The 18,661-nt window shown below is 33.4% G+C and overlaps 1 protein-coding gene across 2 annotated transcripts in view; it reads right to left on the bottom strand.

Moving 5' to 3' along the window:
* The window catches only part of LOC145277533 (GDP-fucose transporter 1-like), a 131,773-nt gene that overhangs the window by 3,004 nt on the left and 110,108 nt on the right, over positions 1 to 18,661 (bottom strand). For both annotated transcript variants that reach the window (XM_080128985.1, XM_080128984.1), the window contains exons 2-5: positions 17,712 to 17,772; positions 8,716 to 8,856; positions 4,941 to 5,057; positions 853 to 961 (exon numbers count right to left, since the gene is read on the bottom strand). In XM_080128985.1, the coding sequence (XP_079985111.1) occupies positions 853 to 961; positions 4,941 to 5,057; positions 8,716 to 8,856; positions 17,712 to 17,756 (412 nt within the window). In that variant the 5' untranslated portion in view covers positions 17,757 to 17,772. The remainder of the gene's footprint in view (positions 1 to 852; positions 962 to 4,940; positions 5,058 to 8,715; positions 8,857 to 17,711; positions 17,773 to 18,661) is intronic.

The raw sequence follows: 18,661 nt of genomic DNA, 5'->3' as shown, positions 1-18,661 counted from the left end.
GAGGATGTCATAGTTTGCTTGAAGCATCATACGCAGTATGAAAGAAGTTGTGTTTGAAGATTGCATTGTCAGCCTTCAAACTCATCTTTTTTAAGGTGGCTTTGTGGGGGTTTGAATCCTTCAACCAATGTTGATTGTCATTTCTTGCACTGATGATTGTGTAAGCATTAAACACTAATGACTCATAATTTATAATTATTATTACTTTTTTAAAAAATAAAATTCTTAACGTTAAGCATTGTCCAGGAAATTGTAAAATGTCGGTCAGCCTTGCATGCGAGATTGTGACTTCCTGTTACTTGACCACTCTAAGATCGTCTGTATAAAACGTTAAGCTTCACTACTGTTAAAAGTTCCCTTAATTTTGTTGTGGTGAATTGTGGCTTTGAGGTATGTTCCTTGCTAATAGAGTCAAAGGTGGCTTTGTGACAGGGTTTGAATCCTTTGACCAGTGTTGACTGTCATCTCCTACACTGATGATTGCATAAACATGAAACACTAGTGTCTGTAGGTATTAAAAAATAATTATTTATGGTCGGACGATAAATATTTATTGATTTTAAATCTACCAGCAAAATTAGAAGAGAGGGAGAGGAAGTAGAAGATACGAGAGAAGAGGAACTGAAAAACAAAGAGAGAGAGAGGAAATGAAAGAGAGAAGGGGAATCGGAAAACAAGAGGATGAAGGGAGGTGGAGAAAACAGGAAAGAGAAAAACAGATTGTCTGCAGAAATATACAGCAAGTAACATGCATGTCCTCTCACACTCTGTTGTAATATCAAATTTGATAAAGTAAATAAAAAAATGTTAGCAAAATAAAAAGTAAAAATCAAAAAAGAACTTGCGTCATACCTGCGACTCCTTCCTGATCAACCCCCAAGGTAAAGCCAGCAATGATCACTGCACAACAGCCAATGGCAGGGAAGGATGTTGACTGCTTGAGGACAAGGTAAGAGAAGACCTAGAAGAGAGAGGTAGAGAAAAGAAAAAGACTAATAATTCTTTCGCTTATAGCAACATTTGTGTTGGTCAGCAGTAGAAATAAAAATCAAATATCCTAACAAAGGCGAGTTCCTATTGGTTAAGACAAATGCATTATCTAAATTACCGAAAGATTAAAAACTAATTCCAAACTAACAATTGGTTTATGAGCATTAATCAGAATCCCAGAAAAGATTTATAAAATAAGTTAATGTTAAAATAATGATTTCTTATGCAAGAATTTATTCAAAAACGAGTATTCTTTAAAATAAAAACCATCATTGTCCAGGACTTTCTACCAATGACCTGAAAGTTTTGGAATTTAGTTAAAATTAACTGACGGCTGGCATTGCCCGTCGCACAATTCGCTTAAACATGATATTTTAATTTATGCAAATTACATATGTATTATAGAATCAATCCTCTATTGAATATCATATATATATATATATATATATATATATTGCCTGGCGGACTAATTTGCAAGAAAAAAAAATAACGATAATTTTTATCAAATTCCATCTTTGTTTGTTCACAATATCATGTCAGCTGATATTTGGACTTGATGATCTTAAAAATAGTCTTTCTTCTCTTATAGAAAAAAAAGAAGAATTTTTACAGGGGAATATTTTACATTACACCGGCCAAAGTTACACTGGTGTAACATAAAATATTCCCCTGTGAAAAAAAAAAAGGCTATTTTTAAGATCTGATTTTTTCGATTTTAGATACTTATAAGACGAATTTCTGCATAAAACCTATCTAAGAACACTGCCAGAAAAAGTGGATTAACAAATAAGGAGGCTGTCCTATCGGTAGATGCAAAGTACTGAGGCTGCTGTATTGCTATTTGGTGAATGGATTCTGGACCATGCAGTAGCTTCTGGTGGGGCTTCTCGATGCCATATTAGTGGGTAATTGTTACGGCTTTATCTTATGTGCTACAAAAAAATATATATATTTCTTCGTTTATTTTTCTTTGTTTGAGATTCGCAAAAGATAGGCTCCAAAATGGCTGAGCCTATGAGGAAAGAAAAACACACACACACACACACACACTTTTAGATAATAGTAGTGATAAAAACATTCAAGGCAGACATTTTCAAAAGATTCAAATCTTCACCCAAATATATTGCTAGTAAGACCAGCAAAAAGACTGTACAATTGGATGGTGAGGAAATTCTCCTACATCCCACCTATCATCCAGACGCTGCTCCACCTGATTAGTCTATTTCAATCAACGTGAACTTTTCATGGGGGGGGGGGGGTCATTGATTTGAGTGGTTTGATGAAGCTAAAGAATCCTTTCCTTCAAAGTAGAAATATTAACGCTTTTATTATTCCGATTATTCAGCTTACTGTTCTCACCTTGAGTTTTATTTTCATAATATTTTGGTCGATGAAGCCACCAACCTTCTTCAGGTGTATTTTGTTGAACCTGGGAATCTGCACAGAATTTTTAACGGAATCCTTTATTTAATCTACGAGGATAACATACTCTTGTTTTATCAGCCATGACTGAGTAATTCGCAATTGTTTTTTTTTTTTTTTTTACATAGGCAACACCACTTATCAATGCCCAGGGGCCACTTGAGGATAAGGGTTAAAAGAGTGTACAGTAGTCAATGGGACAATATAGTAATCGTCAGTAATAGAAATTCGGTAAATTACTTAACAAGTGGAACATCTCATCAAGAACTTGTTTACGTTGGACTTAAAAACGATCATATTGTAGTCAGCTGGAAAGCAGGCAAACGGAAGACAATTCCACAGGCGTGCAGTTCTAAGAAAGAAGCTTTGTTCATGGAATCTACGTTTAGGTTTAGGCGCAGATAAAGAGTGGGGGAAATTATTGATAGTGTTTTCTTCTAGATGAGTGTTTCTCTTGAAAGTTTGGTGAGGGGGGACCATAGATTGGAGCTCAGACGAGCACTTGCCATGAAAATAACGATAAAGCAGAGACAGACTCGCAACATCTCTTCTGTGAGAAAGAGGTTGCAGGGAAGAGAAAAGGGCATTCCCTACAAGGCTACAAAGTCTATTTTGAACTTTGTCAAGGTAGAATAAGTCCTTTCAAGCAGCTCCTGCCCAGATGTGGTAACAGTACTCCATCTTTTGACATACCTGGGTCTTATATAGATAGAAAACTGCATCTGCAGTGGATCTAGTGGATCGATAGAAGGATCCCACCATTTTTGCAGCGACCTTTGCAATAGATTTGATGTACATGTTCCATTTCAGATCAGAAGTAAAGGTCAAGCCCAGAAGCTTGTCAAAACATAAAGCCTCCCCAAGATGAGAGCCATTCGTTTTAATTGATGTCAGATGGGGATCAGAGCATTGATGATGTAAAGATAGAAGCTTGGTTTTAGATGCATTAAAAGTAACCAGCCACCTCTTTCCCCATTGTACCATGTGCTCAAGATCAGACGAGAGAGAATCAGAGACAACTTGGTTGTTTGCGGTCTTTGATGTGCTACCATAGTGTAGTGTCGTTAACATAAATGTCTACGAATGATGCAAGGATGTGATTTAGAAGATCATTAATGTAGATCAGGAAAAGAGTTGGGCCCAGGATGGACCGTTGAACGACTCCAGCATTAATACTGTGAGCTTTTGTGTGCTCAGTGTTGTGAACAGGATTGAACCATCAACCTCCAGAAGAGTGTAATTTTACAACTGAATTTTACCACATACTTTATCCACTATGCTACGAGTCCTTGTGGACAATTCTAGTATGATTTTAAACTTAAACCTATTGGAAATATTGGTAATTTGATAATATACAAAACTTTACTGAAGGTCGTTGGCCAAAGTTATTGGCAGAAGGACATTGATTGTCGACAATGATCTTTATTTGAGAAAATAGTTGCTTTTCAATAAATTATTGCACAATAAATCATTGTTTAAATATGATGCACAAATCTTTTAATGTTTATTTGGTGAGGAGATGTAATTTATAATTGTTCTTATTCTTAGAAAAAAAATTATGATTAAAAAAATGACTTTTTGATGTTTTTATTAGAATTTAAAATAAAACATTTCTTTCAGTTGAGTTAACATGCTGAAGAACATTTAAAGAACGCATTGCAAATTCTTTGACTTAACATTCACAACTAACATGGATTAGAATAAATACACAGAAGACACTGCCAAGTTTGCTGCAAATAAAGTGAGATCCCTGTACGAATAGAAAACTTCACATATGCCAGTATCCTGTATCTGCCCTCCCCTCCCAAGTCCATTCGCTTATACATGGAGTATTGCTACCACATCTGAGCTAGTGTATTAATCACTTGTCTCTCCTTCTTGGATGGAGTATCAAAAAGGAATCTTCAACTTAATAGCACTTGTACAGTCTACCAAGCTCCAACTACTGTCCCATCACTGAATGTTGCTTCCTTGTACTTATTATACAAATACTTCTACAGAATGTGGCCTGATGTACTTACTGTATCTGTACCCACTCATATCTACTAATCATTTTAGCTACTTTTTTTTATAAATTCTTTTTTTTTTTTTTTTTTTTTTTAATAAGGAGTTAATTATGAAGACTAAACGCTACTCAAGGACAAAAATTCTAAAACGCATTATTCTGTCACAAGAATAATAATATTATGTTTACTTCTTAAAAAAAATAAAAATAAAAAATAGTTTTCTTCTTTGGTAAGTTGATAGCTTGTCTGCCATTGGCTGGCCATGCAAGATCTGGGCTGTAATTATCAAGGAGGACTTGAAATCGTGACAACTTCATGAAACGGATACGATGAACTGAACTAAATGGTGAACAGACATCCGAGCAGCTGTCAAAAAGCAGACCTGTGCTGCCATGGAAACACGTCATACAACTACATAAGACGAAGATGACGACGAAGCACAAATTTTTTAATAAGCTCTGCAATTCAAATTACTATACACACAAAATATCGTTAAAAAACAAAAAAAAACAAAAAACTTACCACATTGAAGACAGTTGTTAAAGATCGGCTGATGTAATAAAAAGGAACATCCACATATTTTAGACAAAGGTTGTTGAAAGATATCATCCCAACAAATATGATTGACAATGGTAGTGTCTGCAAAGAAACAAATTTTATATATATTTTATGCATATATATATATATATATATATATTATATATATACTAGCGGTGGGTGAGGGGCAGCTTTGCCTGGGCGGAAAATATGCTTAAATATGATATCTTAATCTGTCCAGATTTCATATATATTATAGAGTTGTGATGTCAAAAGTAAAAAAAAAGTATTTAGGTGATATCAGCTAGAATCAAATGCAAAACTAACATTCAAAGCTGGTGACGTTACCACTGTACCAACATGACATGCATATGAACTGATTAAAAATGAACTAAAATAAATGTACAAAATGTTTGACAATTTTTTAAATTTGGACCCCTTAAAAACAATTTTAACTGGCTAGAGACCCCTAAAAGAATAGCCCGTAAAAAATCATTTGAGGCCTCTAGCACTGCTCTGCGATTTTTAGTTTTGGAGGCGATAGAGTTTGAAAATATGGAGACAGACAGACAGCCATTTATATATTATATACATACATATTTTATATATATTTATGCATATATCTCTAATCTAGAAAAGTGAAATTGTGTGTGTGTGTGTACATTTCCCTACCAAACTACTCTGTTAATTTTCAGTCTACAGACTCGAGATTTGACATAAGAGGTATTGAGATTTAGGAAAATCTTTTTAATCGGTTTTCGGCCAGAAATTTGGTTGTCAAGAGGTCGAAGTTCAACAATTTGACCTTTGAAAACTATACCAAACCCCTCCACCAATTTTGTGTCTAAACACTTGAAATTTTAGATGTAGGTTACTTGGACATGGATTAAACTTTTTAATTTGATTTGAGCCCAAAACAATAAATGTTAAGGGGTCCAACTTGGGGTCAAAGTTAAAAAAATTGACCTCTGCAGTCTCTACCAAATTACTCAGGCAATTTTTGGTCTAAACATTTGAAATTTTACATAATGTATTCAGACATAGGGCAAACTTTTTAATCATATTTTGGACGAAAATTTGGCTGCCTAGGGGTCAAGGTTAAAAAAATTTGACCGTTGCGGTCTCTAGCAAACTATTCAGCAAATTTTTAATCTAAACCTTTGAAATTTTACATAGAGGGTATTCAGACATGTGGTAAGCTTTTTAATTAGTTTTTGGGTGAAAATTTGGCTGCCAAGAGGTCAAAATTGAAACAGTTGACCCTTGCAGACTCTACCAAATTCCTCTGCCAATTTTGGGTCTAAACACTAGATATATACATATGCACATAAAGTTATGAATAATACATAGAGCTCGAGCAAAGCCAGGCTGAACTGCTAGTCTATAATATAAATCTCACCTGTCTGTTCAAATGTATGTATGTTTTTATGTCTGCTTAAAACTTTCGACAGAAGCGACGGATTTTCACAAGATCAGTATCCTTTTGAAGTTCGACGTCTCTGACGACAAATATCGAAAAATTGGCCAAAAACATTAATTCCTTCACTCTCAACTGGGCAGTTTTCTACAAGAAGAGGTAGATTTTTTGCAAGCCATCTTTGCAAGTCATTGTATCGTTTGGATTGACTTTGTCTTCCGAACTTCCGGTCACGTCATAGAGTAGGGATAAGACGTCAAGTTTTCTTTCACTTTCTTTTCCACCTTCACGTCACGGGTTCGAGCCTGCCTACCACCACTTTTTTTTTTTGCTCAACACCCACCTCCAAACACCCAGGCAACACTGCGCACACAGGCTAGTATTATATAAAAGTCACTTTGTGTGTGTGTTCCTTCATCATAAGTTCCAAAATGACTGAGGCTATCTTCTGCAAATTTCATACAAAGGTAATTTATATGTCTGGCAGTGTTCTTAGATATGTTTTGTATAGAAATTTATCTGATCGAAAATCGAAAAAATCTGATCCTAAAAATAGTTTTTTTCTTATAAATAAAAAAGAATAATTTTTACAGAGGAATTTTTATAAGTTACACCGGCAAGGGAGATAATAAAATCTTGGCAATGATTTAGTCTTAAGAAAAAGAATTATTAGCATCTGAAGATATAGCTCAGTTGTAGCGCATGCAACTACAGATCAAATGATCCTGTGTTCAAGCCCAGGTGTATCTCACCATTTTATTTTAATTTTTCTTATTAAAGAGTTCAATTTACGATAAAAGATCGCTACAAATCATTTCTTCGTTTGCATATTTTAAAACTAAACAATCAGAAGTCATTTTTCCAGAGCCTTCATCGTCAAGCCCAAATATCAGCTGACGTGATATTGTAAACAAACACCGACGGAATTTGATGAACGCCATTATCATTATTATTTTTTTTTGCGAATTAGTCCACCGGGCAAATTATTCCTCATAATATATAATATTCAATAGAGGATTGATTCTATAATAATACATACGCAATCTGCATAAATTAACATATCATGTTTAAGCGTATTGTACGACTGGGCAACACCAGGCGTTCAGCTCGTATTTTATATATACAGTAAAACTCCCGGATACGGTATTAAAAATTAGTAACAAAATACAATACAGTATATAATACTCATGTATATAATCAAATAACATTATAAATAACACTGTAAGGTGGGGCAAATACCGTAACCAGGGTCCGGAAAAACATTGTATTCTATATCATAACCTGAAATAAACGTATCCTAGAGCCACCATATCCCAGGTTTCTACTGTATGTGTATACATACATGTATATATATATATATATATATATATACATACATGTATATATATATATATATATATATATATATATATATATATATATATATATACGTTTTTAAATCCCCGAAACAGTGTTTCATGGTAAACAACTGATGATCCCTTAAAAAATAAATTATTATTGGTACTATAGTGAATTCGAGAGAGCAAGTTGATGCAGTGATTGCAGGTGATTGAATTACTTACTGACTAAATAGTTTTCTAACGAATGATAAAAAATAATTTTTTTTTTTTGTATAGGTTTAAAGGTTAAAAACTTCCAAGACTATATATATATATATATATATATATATAAAATGCATCAACAACAAAGTGTACCCGGATGTGCAATCAGAAGGAGAGTTACGACTTTGTACCCTTCTCTCATTGAACCCCCCCCCCCCCGTGACCATAACCTACTAAACTACTTCGCTTGGTCATATGTTGAAAACATCATCAATATGACCTCTCACAACAGCAAAACCAGCCTGATTGCTGCCATCTGCCAAGTATTCGCTGAGCTCCCGCCGGCAATTGTGGAAAAGGCATGCTCTCAATTACATTGAATTAAAATAAAGCAGCAATGTTGTCTTCTTTAGGGTGACAACTTTATCGTTTCACGTGTATTTTATTTTTTTTTTTCACCGTGTACATTATTTTTTTTTATGTTGTGAACTTGTGTGCAGTCCCTCAACAGTGAGAGAAAATGACACAGCCAGAAAAAACGAAGAAGACCATGGAACACAACACTGGTTAGCGATGTTGTTAGTAGGGGACCATGTTGTTTTGTCACAAAGCAAATCAAGTGCGATTTAAACGCAGCACCAAACTATGGAGGAGAGAAAATTGGATGGCTTCATAAAGGAGAGATTCCACAAAAAGGGGTCAGAATGGTTGAATCATTTTTCTTCAGTGACAAAAAAAAAACAAAAAACAAAAAAAAAAAAACGCTTTTGTAGAAAGAAAAACAAGAATAAAGAATACTCACTGTTCGACATAATTTGGGTTCAATTTTAAAAGGCGGGAAAGAAACTTTTGAAGGGAACAACGAGCTGATAAAGCTGAGGAGAGCGCACATCAAAACGGTCACAACACATTGGTACCAAGTGACAAACAATGGAGCGTTGAGCTGGAGGAAAGAAACATTTTTAAAAATTAAATAATAATTTTACATCTGCTCTAAAAAAAAAAACCCCCCAAAAATGACATAAAAAACAAAGGACCCATGGCATAGTGGATAAAGTACTCGGTAAAATTCAGTTGTAAAGTTATACTCGTTGAAGGTTCAATCTTCAGTGCGGGTAACACTCGAAATACAATTGTGAATTACTTAGGACTTTTACTTGATCATCGCATACAGAACAAGAGCATGCTACCTCCATGGATTAAAAAAAAGGGTTCCGTTCAAAATTTCATGCCAATTCCCGGAGTTTAACAAGATACGCCTGAAGACGGACGGAGGTTACATTGGCCAAAATATTGTGAAAATGCCACTCCAGATGAGAACAGTAGACTAAAGAATATAAATAAAAATAATAAAAGAAAACAATGACAAAAAACAAAAACACTGGATTTTATAATCTTCAACGTTGCTATGTAAAAAAAAAAAAGAAAAAAAAAAAAGGAATATGGTGAAGAAAAAGGTGATTACACGTAAATGGATAGTCTGGTGAATGGTAAATAATCCAGACTATCCATTCATGTGTAATCACCTTTTTCTTTACCATATTCCCTCTGTTTCACTTTTTGTTATCAAGTAAGATCTTTGCCTTACTTGCAGTTTCATCAAATACTTTTGTATCCAAAATCCAATACCCTATTTTGCTAATTCCTACCCTCTGATGAGAAGGAAAGTATTTCTTCGAAACTCCGTGGATTAAGGACTATCCACTTATCAAGTGTTTCCTTTTCAGATTAAATATGTTTTTAACTCTTTTTCAAAGTGTTTTTTTTAACATGTTTTATTAACTGTTTGCTCTTATATATATATATATATATATATGAACACACATAAGAACCTGGAAGAAATATTCCCTTCTTTGTTCTTTTTATAAAGAAAAAGAAAATAATTGACAACGACGGTATTTAATAACTACCTGTTTATTCTCTGTTTGTGAGAATCTCCATATTTATTTTGCTGCATTGAAATCAGATCATTCTTTTATCGCCATTGTGAACAAGCTGCAATTCAAGTCTTCTTCAACTTAACCAACAAATACTTCAAATCCACACACATATAATAATGAAAGGGTGAAACAAATAAATGCCGTCACGTGTTACTTTTTTTTGTTTGCTTACCTGTTTGGTAGATTTCATGCCTGTTGCACAATCTTTTGATAGAAATAATCCCCCTCTCTGGCAACATTTTATTATTCAAATAAATGTTCACTATTGATGTGATTTAGTTATTGCCCTTTATCTATTATTTATAGGGTTATCCGGTGTTGTCTGGGCTAAATTGTACGCTAGCATTATATGCAACATCATATTAGGAGTTTGCTTTAACATGTTCATGTTGTTGTCATATTTTAGCCAATGAAATATTCGGATATATCTTTACACTCCTATTAATGCTTATAAATCGATTAATTTCATTGTGTAACATGCTAAAAATATGTCATTAGTTAAAAGGCCGTTAAAAACGCAGAACTACTTCCATTATGCATGCGTGTGTGACTGACTGGATAATTAATCATTAACAGAGTTACCCCACCTTAATGATGAAAATGTTATCTCCCCTTAATAGTAAAAAGCCTAAATATCTAACTAGAACTGCAGCAAATAAACAAAAGAACAAAATAAACAAATAAAAATTAGTTATGAATACAAAGATAAATAATTAAGGTTAAATCTATATATATAAAAATCTAATTCTTGGTTCATTAGTTATTCATAAAATGATATTTCTACATTACCAATTTAACTGAAATTTTCAGACAGTCTATCCTTAAAGTCGAGGACGGTTTTTATGTTATCTATATATATAAAAGCGAAAATGCATGTATGTATGTATGTATGCATGTACGCTTTTCCTCGATGTCCACAAAAGGCTTCTTTCAGAGAAGCGCTTGCTCGGTTCACAACTTCTTAAAACTTTTTATATCATCTATAAATTGTAAAATCTCAGAGTTACCCACGGAGCTCGCCTGTCTATTTAATTTTATCGACTTTCAAACGTTAATTATTCAACATTTCCCGCATCGGCACGCGTTACATTCGGTTTTCGGTATAAAAAATAGCGAAACTCGACTGTAATCACAGGCTGAAAGCCAGTTTTCTCAAGAGATATAAGTAACGTTTGTTCAATGTCGACTTCGTCATATCAGACTGTAGCTTTCATTTCGCTCCTCCTTATAAACAGGGAGCGGGTTTTTAAAAACAAACAAACAAACCAATTTATTCACCTCATTCAAAACTGTCCCGCACAAAATGCTTACTGCTGAATACCTATCGCCGTCACGTCAATCAAAAACACGCACCTGTTTTTTTTTTTTTTAACACTTTACTATTTTCCAACTGCGCGTCGTGAAAGCTTTGTTTTTTTTTTCACGGGTACCTGTTTTTTTTTTCACATTTTCGAGTTTTTTTCACATACCCCGAAAAACACCCGGGCAACGCCGGGTACCCCTCGCTAGTCTATATATATAAAAGCAAAAATGTATGTATGTATGTATGTTTGGATGTCTGCTAAAAACTTTTGACAGACGCGACGAAAATTCACAAACTCGGTATCACATCGAAGCTCCATCCTTTGGTCGAAAAATATCGAAAAATTGGTCAAAAACGTTAACTTTTTCACCCTGAAATCGACAATTTTCGACAGGGGGGGGGGTTAACAAAAACAGTCCTCTCGTGACAATGACCGATTCTATGCATGCATCAGATGACGTCGTGACCTGATTTACTTTAAATAGTTGAAAAACCGAACAAACTTAATGTACGTCGTGTTAGCTCAGTTGGTCCAAGCCTTGGTTCATTATCTAAACGTTTTTGGGTTCAAATCGTGGTGTGAGATGTTTTTTTTTTTTTTCGATTTTTTAAATTTAAATATTGAACCAGTGTTATTTAAGCCATTTTTCACGTAACATTCGTTTTTCTGGGTTTTTTTTTTTTTACTTCGCTTATTCTTAGCGACACCCAAAAACACCCGGGTACCCACCGATTTTTTAAATTTTAATATCGAAACAGGCTTATTTAAGCCATTTTTCACGTGTTCGTTTTTCTGTTTTCATTGCCTTACGTTAGTTTTTTTTTTTGTGTTTTTTTTTATTGTTTGATCACCGCATAGCGGGGAAAACAGAAACTGGCTTCCGCAACTTGACGTTGTCGCACCTGTTAATTTCGGTTTATAAACGTCAACTTAACATACTTATCAATTCATCTGTTCCCGTGGTTGAGATGGTTAGGTCCCAGGGTTTTTTTTTTCCATTTCCTTTCCACCTCCGCGTCAAACATTCGGGGGTTCAAGCCTACCTTTATACTAAAACTATTTTTTTTCTTTTACACCTCCAAACAACCGGCCAACGTTTTTTTTTTTAACAGGGTTGTTTTAATCTAACCTCCCCCCCACACACCTCCAAACACCCGGGCAATGCCCGGTATCCCCGCTAGTCTATAAATATAAAAGCGAAAATGTATGTATGTATGTATGTATGTTCACTTTTTCTGTATGTCTACAAAAGGCTTTTTTCAGAGAAGCGGTTGCTTGCCTAACAACTTTTTAAAACTTTTTATATCACATGTAAACCATAATATCTCAGAGTTTTCAACGGAGCTCGCCTGTCTATTTAATTTGCTCGACTTCGGGAAGATAAATATTCAACAGTTTTCGCTCGCCGCATGTGGATTAAGCCTTTTCCTATAATTAATTCTGGTGGCATTATTCCGGTTTCCCCCTACCCCCGCGTTCCGCAGTAAATGAAATGCTACTCCGCAGTCAACAGTTGACCTCATTAAGTAATTAAAGCGTGCACCTGCCAAATCTAAGTAATTAAATAAATTCAAAGGCGTTTCTGTTGGTATGTCGCAGTGGTGCAATGGTTAACGTCACACGCTTTTTTTTTTCACACTTTAATTTACAATTTTGGCTCAAGGGTTTCGGTTCGATCTTCATACTTACCTACCAAAACATTTTTTTTTATTTTAAACCCCCCTCCCCCCCTAGAGTTTTGATTTACCCAAAACCACACACACCTCCAAACACCCGGGAAACGCCGGGTACCCCTCGCTAGTTAAAATAAATTAAAATTGCAAATTATAAATTAAATAAAATAAAAATATTTTTCGTAAGTCGATTCTGCAAGACTCTTTTCTGGTAGAACTGAACTTCCATTTCAATTCATACACCACGATTTGATGACTCTAATTACAAGATTTCATTTTCTGTTTACTCGATAAGTAAAAAAAAAAAAAGAAAAAAATCCCCTATTTTTAAAATTTAAATTAATTTGTTTACCTTCCCAATATTTTAATTTAAATTTTTGTTTGTTATATCAGGCAAAAAAAAAAAAATGCTCGCCAGAAAAATATTTTTCGTAAGTCGATTCTGCAAGACTCTTTTCTGGTAGAACTGAACTTCCATTTCAATTCATACACCACGATTTGATGACTCTAATTACAAGATTTCATTTTCTGTTTACTCGATAAGTAAAAAAAAAAAAAGAAAAAAATCCCCTATTTTTAAAATTTAAATTAATTTGTTTACCTTCCCAATATTTTAATTTAAATTTTTGTTTGTTATATCAGGCAAAAAAAAAAAAATGCTCGCCAGAAGGTGCGTTTTGAGTTGAAACAAAAGTTCAAGAACCTTAACAAAACCATCTTTGTTGTAAAGTCATTTTTTAACAAAATTGGCAGTACACATTTTTTTGTTTTTGTTTTTTTTAAACAGTTGTTTCTATATAAGAAAATATGAACCTTTTTTATTATTAAACTATAAATTGTTAGGTGAAAGTACAAGTTTTTTTTCAAAGAAAATGTATGGTACATATGCATTTTGGTAACGTGCTGAAATAATACCTTTTTTTATTTTTTCTTTTCAGCCATTTTTATCATGGAAAGGGGAGGGTGTTTTGTAACTATTCTGTGCTTTCAACTAACAATTTATTATTAAAAAAAAAGATATCATGAAATTATAAAAAAAAAGATATTGTGAAAGTTGAATTTAACTTAAAAAAAACAAACAACGTGGATGGCATGTTCAACATTGTAGCAGGAGCCTATTTGGCAATAAGGTCAGATTCGTATACGTTAGTTAATTAAGGTTTTGTTTTTGCTTTTTTTTTTTTACCGTAAATTGTTAGGTTAAAGTTTTTTTTGTTTTCTTTTCAAGAAGACTTAAAATTGAAAGTACACTTCTTTTTTTTTTTTTGACTTAAGTTATTTTTATATACGAAAATATGAATGCTTTTTCTTTATTAACGAAATTGTTAGGTGAAATACAGAAAAGTTACTACCAAGAAAACTGTCCTCTCATGACGACGACCGGTTCTACGCATGCGTCAGATGACGTCATGACCTGATTTACTTTAAATAGTTGAAGAACTGAGAGAATTTAATGCATGTCGCGTTAGCTCAGTTGGTTAGAGCGTTGGTTCATTATCTAAATGTTTTGGGTTCGAATCGTGGTGTGAGATGTCTTTTTTCTTTTGATTTTTTAAATTTAAATATTGAACCAGTGTTATTCAAGCCATTTTTCATGTAACGTTCGTTTTTCTGTTTTTTTTTTTGTTTTTTTTACTTCGCTTATTCTTAGGTTTTCATTAACACCCCTACCCCCGACCACACACCCAAAAACACTCGGGTAACCACCGATTTTTAAAATTTTAATATCGAAACAGGCTTATTTAAGCCATTTTACACATTTTTTTGGGGGGGGGGAGTTTAGTTTTAACGTTTGTTTTTCTGTTTTCTTTTTTCGATTTTTTACATTTAACATCGTTCGTTTGCCTTACATTAGTTTTTTTGTGTTTATTTTTTCGATGTTTTGACATGAAAATACTATCCCGCAGTGAAAGTTTACCTCATTAAGTCATTAAGTACGGGCACCTGCCAATTCTTAATCCTTAAATAAATTCAAACATGTTTCCGTTACTATTTCATGGTGGTCCAGTGGTTAACGTCGCACGTTTTTTTTCACACTTTAATTTCCAACTTCGACTCAAGGGTTCGGGTTCGATACTTCATACTTACCTACCAAAACTTTTTTTTATTTTAAAAATTATTAAAATTTTAAACTGGATAATTTTTTACTGTTTTTATTTAATGTAAAATGTTTAATTGGTTCAAAAACATGCAGTGTTTATTTGAAAATTACAAATGGTGGCAGACTGTGTTAAACACCTTAAGTTTGGGAAAATGAGTTAAAACTAAAAAACTATACAAAATACTGTTAAAACCTGCCTAATATATGTCAGCCTATGTCACGGTAACATATATTGAGTGAGTTCCTGACAGTATTTTGTATAGTTTTAACTCATTTTTCCAAACTTAACATGTTCAAAACAGTCTGCCGCCATTTGTATTTTTAAAATATACTGATAAACACTGCATGTTTTCGAACCGATTAAACATTTTACATTAAATAAAAACACTAAAATCTTCCCAGTTAGGTAGAAAAGTAACTTATCTTGCCTTTGATAACATTTATTTGTTATATATTTATTTTTTGACAACTTTTTTGTATCTGTGTTTAGTAATACAAACCTGTTTTATTTAATGTAACGTTTAGTCGGCTCCAAAAGCAGTGTTTATCGGTGTATTTGAAAAATACAAATGGTGCCGCACATTGTGGATTACGTTAAGTTTGGGAAAATGAGTTAAAACTAAAAAAACTATACAAAATACTGTCAGACACCCACTGAATATGTCAGCCTATGTCACGGTAACATATATTCAGTGGGTTTCTGACACTGTTTTGTATAGTTTTTTAGTTTTTAACTTATTTTCCCAGGCTTAACATATTCAACAGAGTCCGGGACCATTTGTCTTTTTCGAATACATCGATAAACACTGTGTTTATCGAGCTGATTAAACATTTTACATTAAATAAAAACGTGAAAAAATAATCTAGTTAGGTAGGAACGTAACTTACCTTACCTTTGCTTTCATTTATTTGTTTTTGGACAACTTTTTTGAATCTGGGTATAGTAAACCCCCACCCAAGTATTAATTAAAAACTTACATTTTTGAATACAAAAAACAAAAATATTTAGGGTTTCAACATTTTAACAACGTTCGGCTTAATCACTGATTGTTGGTCGAGCCCAAGCCATGATTGACGGTAACTCCCGAGGATTTGGATCAAATTCTGCAAGAGTACCATTTTTTTTCATTTTCACTTTTTGGAGTGGATTGTTGTACTAAAAATATAAGAAACATGCATTTTCTCTTTTTATTAGATTTTTCCATTACACTAAATTGAGCCACAGCAACGCGTGGCAGGGTACAGCTAGTATTAATATAAAATAAATAATACTGAGTTCCAACACAAACCCTGTATTACTAAGTTATACATCTGAAACAAATTATCTTCCAATTTCTCCAAAATTCACTCAACTTACAATAGACCCACCATGCACGTTTGAAAGTCGAACACACGCCTAACAAAGGGAAGACATGCTCGAAATATTGCAACATGGATATGCTACCTGACCAACTGATGCAAGTAAGAAGTAAGAACGTATTACCTGGAAAATAATATTATAAATATATAAAAAAAATATGCATGAAATATGTTTATAAGCCAAATTATGATGCAATATTTTGAAAAATTAACAAATATTTATTTATATTACTTGTATTGATCAAACTTATTCTCATCTCATTGTGTTATTTGTGCAACGTTTTAGTCGTTTGGCCTTTGACCAGGCATGTTTATTGTTGTTTAGAAAAGAAAAAGAAGTTTCTGGCTTCGTAGATATTTTCATATTCTTTGAGTTAATTTTTATGGCCGTGGTTTCGTATGTGTGAAAAAAATTGGTTGATAAAGAGAAGGCAACTCTAATAAAGATCGACAATTGATTATTTCCCTTTCATTGCCAAATTTTAAGGGTGTACAATTTTTGTTTATTCTACAATTAGATGTTTATTCTACAATTAGATGTTCCTTTTGGCCCAGATGAAAGTGTAGTATCTGTTCTTCAGATGCTGCACTTCCGTTTCTTGTTCTCTTTCGGTGGAGGAGTAATCCTTCACGACTGAGACAATTTTTTAATTTTTGTACCTTTTCTCCATGTTAAAAAAACGACCCTGGTGTCTAACTCTGTCATGTGGGGAGGCATTGTAAATAGGTACAATTAGATGTTCCCAAATGATACTAAAATGCTTTTTTTTTTTCTTTTTTTAGCATATGTGCTGCCTCCTTGTTGACCCCCCCCCACCTTGCAAAGGGAAAAGAAATTAATATTCCTGCGATAGACGCCATCTTCAGAATTGTATACATTTTTTTTCTTTCTTTTTTTTTCTTGCCATGATGGTAAATTGAAGAAAGAGTTGTTGTTCGTTTGCAGTGTTATTTTGAAATGTTGGAAGTATACGCTTGGCGCATATGATATGAAAGTCAGAGCTGACTTTAAAATTAATATTTGATCAACCATGACTGGGTAGAAATCTTAAATAATTTGAAATTGTATCCTGATATTGCTCACACTGAGGATTGAACCTTCAACCTCCAGAAGAGTGTAACTTACAAGTAAATTTTACCAAATACTTTATCTACTCCACCACAGGAACTTGCGAACAGTTCCAGAGTTTGATAAGATACACCTGAAGAAGGTCGGATTTTGAAAGCCTATCCCAAGGTTTTTCTTGTATAGCATACATTGTTTTCTGACAATGTAGCCTAAACAGGTTATTTTTATTGAGAGTCACTGCTTATCAAGACTTTGAGGCTACTCTAGGATAAGCAGTGCCCCCCACCATTAAAAAAAAAAAAAAAAATGACAGATAAACCAAATAACAATTGAGAAGATTTGAAGCACTTACCTTTAACTCTTTGCTACTTAGTAAATATTTGTTCACAAATACCATAGATATGGAAACAAACCTACAAAATAAAAACAAAAATAAACCTTTTTATTGTTGAACAAAAAACAATGTTAGAATTTTGTTTTTTAATGCTGTGGACTCAATATAAGTAAATTTATTTTATTGTTGATATTATTATTTATAAATTTAATAATACATTTATAAACTACGTTATTTCTCATGCCATTATTATCAAGCAGGGATTTATTTTTTAACTTTCAACGGTAACTATTACTTGTGTCTAATATGTTAGTATTACTATTAATTTGGTAATTATTTTTATTTTGTAGCAGTTAGAATTAATTATATGTTAAATTGTAGCTCTTCAACTTTTTGAGTAAAAAAAAAAAAATAGGAGGCTTTACTTTTGGGATGACCCTCATATGACAACACACGCTCTGGATAGCCATGCACAGCCAATGTTCATTATTGGCAAAAGTGCCTTGAAAATGGTGGTGACTATGTAGAAAAATAAATTCTGTAGCACAAAAGGTTGCTTGTTTTGTGACTTTTCAACTTTTTGAGTTAAAAGAAATAGGAGGCTTTACTTTTGGAACAACCTATATATTTTGTTTTTTCACCTCACTATTTTCTAACTGGTTATTTAATCTAAAATTATTTTTGTTTTAGTATTATATTTTTAACTAGCCTGGGTGCCCAACATTGCCCGAGTGTGTGTTGAGAAAAAAACAAAATGTAGTAGCAGGCAGGCAGGCAGGCTTGAACCCGTATCCCGAAGGAGAAAAAGAACATGAAAAAAAAAAAATGTGACATCTTTGCTGTTGTGTCCATCGCCAAACTGGAAGTAACAAAGGTTTAAATTAAGGCTAGTCAATCGAAAAGAGTGTATGACTTTCGAAAATATCAGCGAAAAAATAAAAGTCTTCCCTGTAAAATCTGTCCAGTTG

The sequence above is a fragment of the Euprymna scolopes genome, chromosome 6, assembly GCF_053919585.1.
Source record: "Euprymna scolopes isolate OS-2025 chromosome 6, ASM5391958v1, whole genome shotgun sequence".
Taxonomy (NCBI): domain Eukaryota; kingdom Metazoa; phylum Mollusca; class Cephalopoda; order Sepiida; family Sepiolidae; genus Euprymna; species Euprymna scolopes.
Note: the sequence above shows the minus strand (reverse complement) of the source record. Positions and strands in the feature narration are given on the sequence as shown.